Source organism: Penaeus vannamei, chromosome 29, assembly GCF_042767895.1.
Source record: "Penaeus vannamei isolate JL-2024 chromosome 29, ASM4276789v1, whole genome shotgun sequence".
In the NCBI taxonomy this organism is placed as follows: domain Eukaryota; kingdom Metazoa; phylum Arthropoda; class Malacostraca; order Decapoda; family Penaeidae; genus Penaeus; species Penaeus vannamei.
Window position 1 is genome coordinate 20,448,834 of NC_091577.1, and position 12,500 is coordinate 20,461,333.

General features: G+C 37.3%; 2 protein-coding genes across 2 annotated transcripts in view; one reads left to right on the plus strand and one right to left on the minus strand.

The window, feature by feature from the left end:
- Window positions 1-2,450, plus strand: part of LOC113806297 (peptidyl-prolyl cis-trans isomerase 5) — a 4,037-nt gene extending 1,587 nt beyond the window's left edge. Inside the window, exons 2-4 of the mRNA XM_027357416.2 lie at window positions 841-1,048; window positions 1,162-1,346; window positions 2,117-2,450. Coding sequence (XP_027213217.1) covers window positions 841-1,048; window positions 1,162-1,346; window positions 2,117-2,245 — 522 coding nt within the window. The 3' untranslated portion in view covers window positions 2,246-2,450. The remainder of the gene's footprint in view (window positions 1-840; window positions 1,049-1,161; window positions 1,347-2,116) is intronic.
- A 2,223-nt stretch (window positions 2,451-4,673) lies between these two features.
- Window positions 4,674-12,500, minus strand: part of LOC113806290 (pentatricopeptide repeat-containing protein 2, mitochondrial) — an 11,466-nt gene continuing 3,639 nt past the window's right edge. Inside the window, exons 4-8 of the mRNA XM_027357405.2 lie at window positions 11,830-12,024; window positions 11,353-11,541; window positions 10,810-10,932; window positions 5,483-5,590; window positions 4,674-5,213 (exon numbers count right to left, since the gene is read on the minus strand). Of these exons, the coding sequence (XP_027213206.2) occupies window positions 5,052-5,213; window positions 5,483-5,590; window positions 10,810-10,932; window positions 11,353-11,541; window positions 11,830-12,024 (777 nt within the window). The 3' untranslated portion in view covers window positions 4,674-5,051. The remainder of the gene's footprint in view (window positions 5,214-5,482; window positions 5,591-10,809; window positions 10,933-11,352; window positions 11,542-11,829; window positions 12,025-12,500) is intronic.

Below are 12,500 nucleotides of genomic sequence, written 5' to 3' on the forward strand. Positions count from 1 at the left end.
ATGAACTATATAAAAACAAATTAGAAGTGAATAAATGTGTATTAAGATATTGTGTAATGAGGAAGTGAGTTTCGGTCCTGACACCTTACCCACTTTCACCTGCAAGGTAACCAAGGTCTTTAGGCAAGAGTGAGTTCCTTGGAACTTCAATACTCCTTTGCATTTATTTTATTTTTTTTTTTCTTTGCTTGAATTTCATTTTGATAGTACAGCTTTGGTGGTTAAGGATTAACCACCAAATCTAAGTTAGAGCAAACTGAATATGATCTTGTAGAAGACAGTTAAGAGTAGTTGGGGCAAGAAATAATCTGCAGACATGAATGGGAATGCCACAAATAAAGGAAAAAGATTGCAGAAATCACAGCTCTCGGCTTAAGTCCACTTGATGCTCCTGAGTTTCGGCTCCATCTTGCCGTGCATCCTGAAGTGAAGATAATTTTTTCCCCTCAGGCATGCCCAGTCATAGCAATGTAGAATACTTTTTTGGGGGTGGAGTTTGCGACTTGTTCTTCAGTGAGTTTGTCCATACTGTAAAGAATTACTGATTTGGTAATCTTGGGTGCAATAAGGATGGTTACAGATTGACTATATTTATACCTAAAGGAAAAGGCTTCACTTAATGGGTTTTGCATAGCTTTTGAAAGGGGGCCTTCTGGAACAGATTTTTGGCTTGTGAGGGCTCATTCCCCACCTTTAAAAAAAAAAAAAAAATATATATATATATATATATATATATATATATATTATATAAAATAATAATAAATAATAATAAATAATAATAAATAAAAAGATTAAATGCATGTAAAATATGACTAATCAACTCTTTATCTTGCGCCAAAGGTCTACTTTGACATCACCATCGGTGGGGTGAAGAAAGGACGTATTGAAATCGGCCTGTTTGGGAAGACCGTCCCCATTACAGCAAGGAACTTCAAGGAATTGGCAACCAAGCCTGAAGGTTCTGGTTACAAGGGCTCAATCTTCCATCGTGTGATCCCAGAATTCATGATCCAGGGTGGCGACTTTACCAAAGGAGATGGAACTGGAGGTGTGTAGTATTTGGTGGCTGCCTTAACATTTCATGTGATTTTCCAGAAGATGTTACTTGTATATATATAGTATTAGTAGAACTATAATGCTGTGGTTACTTCCTTTTACTAGGTGCCAGCATTTATGGAGAGAGGTTTGCTGACGAGAACTTCAAGCTGAAGCACTATGGAGCTGGATGGCTTTCCATGGCAAATGCTGGAAAGGACACCAATGGATCTCAGTTCTTCATTACTACTGTCAAGACACCATGGCTGGATGGAAGGCACGTTGTATTTGGCAAAGTGCTAGCTGGCATGGTAAGTGCATTTTCTATGATCTTCATGTAATCAATGCTGTTGCATAAGTCCAGCAGTGCTGTGGCCTTTGCACTTCTCTTGCAAAGGCAGGTAAGACTACCATCTGCAAGATAAAGCTTGTAGACCTTCCTGACAGTGTACTGTCAAACATGGAACTAGTCCAAGCACTATTTTTGGTAAAGGTGAGCTTAAATGTGCAAAGTGCAGAGGCAACAGCATTGCTAGATCTAGTCCTGTTCTAAGCAATATGAATACCAATACCTGTATGTCTACCATATGATTGACTTGGACATGATTAAAATTGTTACAAATTAAAGCGCATATTATACGCTACATCTACATCTCAGACTCATCATGATAGTATGTTATCATAAACTGCCTATTCAAAACTGATTTCAAGTCTAGCAATAGTGTGGCTTAGGTTTTAAGTTTTAATGTGTCTTAGTTCTTCAAATTTATTTTTTTTTATATAGGCATCAGAAAATCTTGCAGCATTTAAAAAGTTGTTTGTAACTCTTTAATAGTAGGACATTATTAAACCTGTAAGGTTTGTCAGTATTAACTAGCATGGTTAGTGGTTACAAGAGCAGGCATGTGTAGCCTTCTCTTCAGGGAAAAGGGTAGTTTTTGGCTTCTCGCATAACTTCAATTTTACAGGTGTCTGCTCTTGTGCCTGCTAGTCCCATCTAATCATACACAATTAAGAAAAGCAGCAGCAGTTACGAGGTACCTTGAATTATTATTAACTATTTTTTTCTTTCCCAAAACAGGATGTGGTTAAGGCTATTGAAGCAGTTGAAACTAGAGGTGATAAGCCTATTCAAGAGGTCAAGATTGTAGATTCTGGAGCCATACCAGTTGAAACCCCATTCAGTGTAACAAAGGAGGGTGTCCAATAATAGAAGCATTTCCTTTATAAAATAAAAAGTAATCTGTCTTAGCACAAGAGCTGCTTTACATGTTTCCTTTTAACTGAATCGTGGGCAAAACGGTTAATATTGATATTTGTATTGTTAATTTCAAAAGGAATACTTGTTGACAAGTAGATGTGTTGTCTGTACTGGCTTGCAAAATTTTGTAAGTGTAATAAATTTCTACATTAGATATAGCTTTATTTTTCTCCTAATATTGGCAGAAACTAGATTGAATTTTGGAGAAACGAGGTCAAAGGTAGGTATCACCCCTACCTTGGACCTAAGCCCTTGCATCAACTAGTTTTGCATGGTGTTTTCTTCTCCTCCATTCCTTTTCCTTCTCTTCATCCCCTTCTGCCCACATCTGAAAGTGAGAGCCATGTTGAAAGGATGAAAGCCTGACTGTCCTAAATGGCCTAAGTACTCCATTTGTTCTTCCCTCTTACCCTGTTCATAACCATATATGAACCTACGGTGCAGACTTTGCTCAGTGTGATGTCAAAAACGGAGAAATGGTGAGCAAAGATTTTCAAGGGTGCCCCAATTGTTTTGTGAAGTATCAACGGTTTGCCTGTTGGGTGGTGGTTCTTAAAGTTGCTGCCATACGCATGAACTGACGCCGTGCGGTAGTACCCATGAGCTGTTGGTTTTCGTGCCCCACCATCAATCGTCAGATATTGCTACAATACACGGTACAATTTTCTTGTCCTGTGATCCACGTTGTACAGCACTCGATCCTGTTTGTCACTGCCTGGCTCTAAGGCTGGAGACAACCGATGGATGGTGACGTCACTATGTAATTTTTTTTCTCTGGGCTGTATTCTTATTTTTAGGACTACAGATGGCATGATGCAAAGGAAAATATTTAAAGCAATATTAGAATTTTTCCATGTTCACATAAATTTTCAACAAATTGCTGAAACCATCCTCGTATGAACTGATGTGGCAAACCGAAAATATCACGGCAGATATTCCATCCTATGTCACTTCAGCTGTGCTTCATCAAAGGCAAAGCAAGTCCCATAGCGACATAAACCCTTCAGCCCTGCAACGCTTGCTATGTAGTCGTACAAGTTTTGGAGAAATTAATACACTTTCTATTAAGAGGTGCGGGTGCGGTTTGTTACATTAGTTTATTAATGTATTCATTGTTTCGTTTTATGCAGTGCAATGAACACCAGTATCACCGAATCCTATAATCGGAATCTGACCCAATGCATTTACAATATTTATCCAATGTTCATCCATTTATGAGCTTATGATTCAATTTTATTTATCTTTCTATATCTGTTTAGAAATTGGCAGAAAAGCGGTCAGCCCTAGTTCTGACTGCCTACCTAATGCAAGGACACATTGTAAATGCCTGGCAGCCTTTGCCAGTGTGGATGGGGTCTTAACCCTTACCTCATTTTTAATCCTTTCACCACTATACTTTATCACAATGTTGTATGACCTTGTCTGACATTTATTTTGACCATTAACTATTCTAGGAATACACACACATTGCACTATGAACCAAAAACTTCCTTATCTGGGGGCTATACCCCAAAGCCCCATGCCATTGCTGTATTTTAATATGCCACTAAGGACTGTAGATGTTGCTACGACAGAAAATTTTGAAGTAATTCCTATATTGGTTAAGATTTTTTCCAAAAGTTACTAATGTGAAGTGTTACAATGATGTAGAGAGAAAAACCCTGCAATGGATACACTTAACTTAGTCTGACAGGTGGAAGCTTGAGCTTTTGGGCACATCTGGCAATTTCTCACCAGCTGCTTGGACAATTTAAGTTTGCTTGTCCATGAGCCTGTTGGTCAGGCCCCTTTGTCTGGACAGAGCTTCAGGCTACGTGAGCATCTTAAATGGAGAAGGTACTGTTCGCTGTTTTGTGAGCCCCAAAATATTTTCCATAATCTAGTCACATGCAGGAAGGATCTTGAATATGGTCTAAAGTGATCTGATGAACAGGATTGACATGTTTTGATACTTTGGTCAAAAGTCAACTGAGAATAATACCTTGTGTTCATATTTCATGTAATCTTTGGCAGTGATGTTACACTACTTGTCACTGTCTGTCAAAACTAGCTCAAGCTCCTACATGGGCACTACATGTTTTCCCATGGTCACAAGTGAAAACTCGCACAGGCAGCCTACTCTTAAGCCACATGGAGAGGGATTTGTACATTACTCTACATCTAGCCGGGGATGTAGTTGATGATTCTAATTACATATTCAGAAAGTAGCTTTCCAAAAGTATTAGTGATAAAAATTGGTTAAAGGAAGAGGCTTACATGATTGTTAGAGGAAAATAAATATATGATTAGTTACTATGTTCTTGTAAATTTTTCAAATAGTCTTTTTGGTGTAAAAGCAAATATATTAGTATCTTCATTACTTAAGTCAAACAGAGGGGACCTTTCATTCTTTATTGAAATTTTAGAATCGTATTAACACTTAACAATAAGAATATTACAATATACTACATTATTTACATTATTTTCCACAGTGAAAAATGATAAGATCCGAAAAGGTTATAAGAATGAACAAATCCTGCCACAGTGAACCAATTTAATATCTTGTTTCACTGACAATACATCAAATTAGTAAATTGTTTTCACTATTATTTCTCGTTCAAACTTTCCTCACCATTTAATCATACAGATGTTTAACCAGAGACATGTGGACTGTCAGTGTTGTATATTGTCTAAATTATACAATAAATTTTCACAAGAAGCACTCCTTTTTACAAACTGTCCAAATATTTGTCACTCGTAATGTATTCAGGAATTTTCATTCTCTCTCCAAAAGCCCTTTTCTATTCTGAGTATACTTCTGTGGGCGTCTCTTGTTCTTGCTATTTCTGTTGAAGGAAGCTGCAAGCATCGCCTTGTCCTGTTTGTTCTCATTTGATTTATAGATATCAATGGGTTCAGTGACATATTTGTCTAGGCTCTGTTGGATAAAATAGGGATGTATTAGTAAGGCCCAGTTTGTACTTGCATTTAGTTACTTGTAAGAATTGGCTTTCTTTTAAATTTAGTATGCTCAACTTTTTCTAATGAATATCTATTCACTGTTGAAAAGATGTTATACTGTGGCATTGTTGAAACCATTCCTTACTTTTTCATATAAGCAAGTTATATTATTCATAATGCTCTTCCTGAAAATACACATACATCAATATTAACAAAAATGTCTGATTGTTTATCACTTTGTCTTACATTTTCTGTTATATGACGGTTTTCCTCTAAACTTCTGTGTAGGTGTTTAAATTCTGCTATAAGTTCTTTATCATTGGTTTTCTGCACTGCTGCTTCTACAGCTTCAACCTGTAATAAAAGAAGTTATTATAGTTGTATATACTTACACACAATTTGTTTACTTTTGAAAAATAGTTTAATTTCAAAGAACTTAAATTTGTAGTGTATATAGTAGCTGAAATTACTGTAGATTAATTTTTATTGCAGCTGTTGTGGCCAAAACATAAGTGAATATTACAGAAAACTTTATAATTCTATTCTATGCAATACCTCCAGAACAAATGATGATGGACATAAAACATGCATGACAAATACCAAACAATATCCAATATAGAAAAAAAGTATATATGATTTTGGTACTTTGTGGAAATTCAAATCAAGTTGTTAAAAGAGTAGGTGTGCTTTTACTGCAGAGGCACATGAACTTAACCCCAAGCCACCAGGCATGGCATGTACGTACATGCCATTGCCCATTGTGTATGTTGAATTTTGTAATTGTTTTTACATATAGATGGCTCCACAGGTACTAAGTCACCAATGAGTCAATTACGCGAAATATGTCTCACCTATTTACCTTTTCCCTTTATTTTTTATATTTTCTAATATTTAATACTGCTGTTAGTAATGTCAGTAACAATATAGTAAATATAATGTTTAAACAAAAATAGCAGTGTCAATATTGATAGCATTAGTAGAAAAAAAAGCATTTTCCCATTTTTTCAAGGAAAAGTGAGGTTGCAAGATCTACTAATTGACCTTTGTGGCTAAGCATTGGCAGAGCCATCTATGCACAGAAACATTTAACCAAGCATTGCCAAAGGGAACACACCATTTTCCCGTCGACACTGGGTTAAACTGATACCTAATGCCACCTAGGACATTAGTGATCAGTCTTACTAAGGGGCAATTCATGATTTAACCAATCTGCTAACTCAATACCCCTCGGAAGATGGTGTTCACTATAGTATTTTGTGAACTGTATCTACACATAGATGGCTCCAGGAGTGCTCAGTCACCAAGCTGCAACTGGAACAATGAAGGGAAAAACAAGAAAACACATGAATATAGCAATGGCCTTTTCGCTATTGCTTCGTCGGGGCAATAAGTAGACTTTGTAACCTCACCTGATATCACCTTCCATTGAGTTTTTGGAAAAAATACTGTTTTTGATAATGCTATTAATAGGAATGCTGTTATCATTATCATAGACATTATAATCATTATAATGATATCAAAATTTCTAATAGCAATATAAGATAAAAGAAAATTTTCTGAAAATTATGGAAAGAGTGAAAAGGTGAAATAGGTAGTACTAGTAATTAAATCATTGGTGACCAAATACTTGTGGAGCCATCTAAGTGTTAAGACAATAACCTAAACTCAATAAGGACATATATGGCAAACAAACAATCAGTTTACACAGTACTTCCAGGTATCATGAATAATGCATGAAAAATTGTCTAGAGCACATATACAAGTTTATATGATTATTAAATATGACTCACTGTGCACCAAAACTAAGTGCCATTACCGTTATCTAGTTAATGGCTTACATAATTAGACTTGTATTTGGTGCATTTGAGCTTATTCCAAGAGAAGAATTTCAAAACAGAAAGTAAGCTCAATACAATTTGCTTTGTTAATGACCATTAGTCTCTTAATCCAATGCCTCCAGGAACATGTAATGCTCCTGTAGTTTTGTTGTGTGATTTGTGTTTACGCACTGATGGCTCCACACAAATGCTCAGCTGCTAAGAAGCCAATTTGTAGCCTGAATGATCTTACCAGATTTCCCCTTTCCTTGAGTTCTTTGGATGTTAATACTAAAAATACTGTTATTATTATAACTACTCTTATTAACAATACTAAGAGCAATATGAAAAAAACAATATTTCCAAAAATCAAAGGATAGGGTAAACAGGTTAGATAAGCAGGACTAATGGTTAATGGTTGAAACAAATAAAATGTGCTAGACATCAAAGGTCACATAGCACTAAGGTAGAATACTATGGCCAAAAAGATAAAAATGATTTAATGATTAGGACATGTGTGTTAGATGTTACAGGTTATTGAGCATTACAGGATAGTATGTTAGTGAGAAGGGTAACAAGGAGGAGTAAAGGAAGTAAAGCATAGATTAGTAAATGAGGAAAGGGTTAAGGGCATAGGGCAACTGGATGATCTGGAGTGCATTTGTGGCAGGGGAAGGAATAGGAACATTGTATAAGGAAAACTGGCAAAAGTGCCATTATGAAACAATCAACAGGTAATACGGGTAGAGATGGTTGTTGGAGAAGTAGAAGGAAAAGAATAAGGGGAATGATATAAGATTGGGAAAAGTGGTGAAGTATCAGGAAGAATGTCAGGAGGGGAGGGGTGTTGAGAAGGACACTATTGTGACAAGGGATTCATGTGAGCATCCAAGGTGTGAGCAGTAACAATAGTGGGAAACAAATTTGTGTAAAAATAAATTAAAAGATGGTGCAGATGGAGAAGGAAAGACTGAGATGCGTTGGGAGAGGCTAGGAGGAAGAGAGGTAGGGGGGAACTTGAGGAGGAGGAGGATGGATATCGATAAATACTTTGAATGTAGAGGCATTTGGAAGAGAAGGATTAAAGGGTGGATAAGGTAGCGGAGCTTTTTCTTCGGTCATGCATATGAATTTTTAGGTGTCTTCCACAGTTTCTAGAGGGAGTTGGGTGGGAGTTGGGTGGGAGGTCTCTTCTCACCTCTTATGAGGTGAGAAGAGGGATAGATGTTCAAGGAGCAGAGGAAGAGGAGGATGTAGGAGAGGATGTGGTAGGCAAAGATGGAGTGGAACATTTAGGTTGTTTGGTGGGACAGTTAAAGTGAGAAGGAGATGTGGTAGAGATTGGAGCATCTGGATTTAGACTGGAAAAAGAATTTGACTGGGGGAGAGGGGGAGCAGAGGTAGGATGGTTCAGGGTAGAGGGAAGAGATACTGGGGGAGATGCTGAGACATCTTGAGAAGATGAAAGAGGAGCAGAGCAAAGGACAATTTTGGAGTAAGTAGAGAGAGAAAACTCTGTCAGCATGTTACCTGTCTGGCCTCAAGTAGAATGATGTCTAGTTTGAATATGAGAACTGCTACCTCAGATTCAAGCTTATAGACAGGGCAGTTCCAAAATACATTATGGGAGCCACCACAATTGGTATACGTATATGACTGAGCAGGGTAATTTGAATTGTCATAACCAGGCTGGGCACATAGAAGACAGCAAGAGTGACAATAACAAGGAAGGGGTTGATATGGTCAGACTGGGCAGGATACTCCACCAATATAAATTTCATGAGGAAGGTCATGCCTACAGAAGCTAAATTTCGCAATAATGGTGTAAGATTTTCATTGGCCTCTGGGAGGAATAGTATAGCACTGTACTGTCATTGCATCATAGTCAACAAGGCAGGTAAGTAGGTCATTTTCACAGTTTGACCAGTTCTTGTGAAAGATAAGGCAATCAGTAGGGGAGATGGAAACAGTTCCAATACAAGAACTAAAAGAGGAGTGAGATATGGCAGGAATAGACTTAACAGTGATGTCAGTCAAGGTGTATAGTGCAAGAGCTTGGGTTTCAGATGTAACTGTGACAAGGCATGAGCAATCTGAGCAACTGAAAAATGAAACTTTGCCTACTTGTTTTTGGAGACAATTTTGGAAAAGAAGGGTATTGTCAGAGTAAGGATCTATAGAGGGAATCACAAAGAATTGATCCCACTTGGCTGAGCCACAGAGAATACACAAAAGGTTTTCTGAGGTGCAAGCAGTAGAAGGACAAGGGTAGGAGACGGATGGGGTGGAGTGGAGTGAGGTAGTACTGTGGTGTGGAGGACAATAAGGATGAGTAGTAATGAGGGGGGGAGGGTAGATAATGAGGAAGGGGTATATTCTGAAGGCTGAATAACAACCAGGGTGAGTGGTTCAAAATTGACAAGGTTGTCAGAAAACATCAAGGTGGGAGTATTAGTATCTGTGGTTGGAGCCATGGTCAAAATAGAGGTGGGGGTCGGAAAACCAGTGAAATCAAAAAAATTAAATTTAGGTAGGCTAGTTGATGAAAGGTCAAGCCTTAATGCCCCTAATAAGGATAAAAGAAATCTTCATTATTGACCATGGTGAGCCTGAAATAAGTGGGGAAAAGAAATGGTCCACCCCTCAGGGACCCCATAAGGAGTAAGGGCAAGGTGATTAAACAAGGGCACACTGTGCCCATGGCTACCGGAGGCTGTTCATGACTGACACAAAGCTAGTTTTTCATCCTTTTAGAAGGAATCTCACACCTTGGGAAGTGAACAGTAAAAGGATATGAAGGAGAAAAGGAAAAGGAAAGGGGGAGAAGAAAAAATTAGTAGAGGGCAGGGCTGAGACCCAAGGTAAGGGTAATCCCCTACCTGGGTATCAGTCTCCATCTCCTAAGCCCCCCATGACAACAGTGAGCAATGGTATGGGAGGTTGTTATCCTATTATCATTTGGGGTTAAATATACAAAATCAATGCTATTTCTCTGCAGTTTGCACTGTAAACAGTTTTATCATGAAGAAAATGTTTTTTTTGACTGAACAATATTGGCACTGTTTAGCCTTTTTGCAAAGAACTGACAAAGTGAGCACCTCACATCATAAGACATCCTAAATAAAACAAAAGCAATTATCACATCTTTTTTAAAACTGTTTATGCTCCTGGGAAATATACTGGTAGAGCCATGATAAAATTTGCTGAATATCAGTGATGATCACACTAAATTCAGGTACTAATACTTTTGATAAGGGATCTGTACAATTGATGATGGGAGTGGAAAACATGATGGCTCTTAAAGAACATGTCCTCACATTATTAACTATCATATATATCATATCCCAGAGTTTCTGACTGAAACATCCCTCTTTTCTTATCTGTGTCAGTGTCAGCAACTTTGTACATGCTGAAAGAGAAAATATTCTGAAGCCTTAAACTATCCAATTCCCATTTATTATTTCTACAGCATCATATCTTTTGGATTGCTCCTCAATCACTTGAAAGCACTGATACTCCCTTGAGACTTTAAGAATTCCCCTGATGCCTTAGAATCTATTTTAACTGAGATTCATGCCTTTTTTCAAATCAAACATCAAAAGCAGAAATGGACTTTAGAGGCTAAATATCAACTTTGGACTTACCTTTTCATAGAAAAGTAGCCCACATTCCTATTATCCCAATATTTTATTAAGTCCAAAGCCTTCATTGCTTAATGTATATAAATCTATATAATACAAAAAAAAAATTCTGTACCGTTTCCCTGAGTACGTAGGATTTCTTTCCAGGCCGGCTATTGTCTGGGATATCAATCTGCACAACAGCCCGCAAGATGGGAAGGGCTTCTTCTAAGCGAGATGTCTCCACCAGGGCCAGAATCTGACAATAAGAAAAATGAACTGGTGTATCTCGGGGAAAAGATTTTTTTTTTTTTTTTGGGGGGGGAATAAATTGGTGTATACCAGAAAATTAATCCATGTATTTCAGGAGGGGGGGAGGGGGAAGAAAAATCCTTTTCAAAAGGAAAAAGTGGTACGGCAAGGTAAGTTTTTCATATATATATATAATTATATCTGCATGATACCTCATTTCAAGAAAATATCATGGCAGAAGCACCAAAATCTTGGAGTTACCAAATACTAGACTATGACATTAACTAAGAACTGAATCATGAAGAAAAATAAAATTTGAGCACATCTTTGCCACCCTTATTTCTTGATTATGTTAATCATTCAAAAGTCTTTGATGTTCTGGGAATCTTTTTTATCTCAGCATGGTTCCATCAATGCTGACACTTACTCGCAGATTACGAAGAGCAATGTGGGAGACGTTCCGTGCTTTGGCCAGGTATTCAAGGGTAATGTGAGGATGATTTTGCCTTTGGGCCAGTGCTGCTACGAAGATGAGACATCGGCGGTTGATGGAAATGCCAGACTCCTCGGCCTCCTTCACAAATTCCAATACTGTTCTTAAACTTTCCTCACTGTTCTGCAGGAGTGTGGGAAAAGTTTTACATGTGCCTTTTATTTTTATTAAAAATGAATAAAAATGAACATCTACGTCATCAACAAATCACAGAGGTATTCACTTTTTAGTTAATACTCAAATCTTCATAGATAATCAACACCCTTATATTCCTTCCTATTCATTAGAAAACTTTATAAATCCATCAAAGGCATTATACAAGCACACACACAGAACGAACGCATAAAATAAAGGCAAATAACTTTGCAACACAAACACCTCCAACCTTTCTTTGCCAGTAGAACATCCTACCATCTTATAGCAAGCTGCAATGGCGATCATGAAGCAATTTTTGGGGAATTTGGTTCCTTGCAGTCGCTTATTCTGGAGATCTCTAAAAACATCAATGACATCTTCGTACCTCTCTTTCTCATACAATAAATCCAATGCTAATTGGTAAGATGCTAACTGATCAAAGAAGCCATCCAGTTCTTCTGATTTCAGTGCCTGAAATAAAAAAGAAATATTAAAAAAAAAGACAAAGAAGAAGAAGAAAAAGAATAGATGTCGTTCAAAAATTAGATAAATATAATCAAAGAAACATCTACCCCTCAAAAGTCAGGACCATGAAAATATGTTACTCTTGACAGGTTATCCGTATCATCTACAACTCAAATTCTTGTTTGGAAAGACACTGCACTGAGACATAATGACCCCAAAATTCCAAGACCTTTCACAGTAGATGCAGAAGAAATTGAAAACTAGATGATTTCTTAATGTAACTATCTCCACATTTTTTGAGTGCCCCTTTTCCTGCAATGTTGCCATTGAAAAGCTTTTAAACAAAATTTGATTAGATATGAATCTCTATCTAAACCATATAATGCAACAATTAGCAATATGGAGTAAACTATCAATATAGTGTCATTTCAGGTTTTATGGGGTAGTGAGACATGACAAACATTAGCTTTAAGTGTTAACTA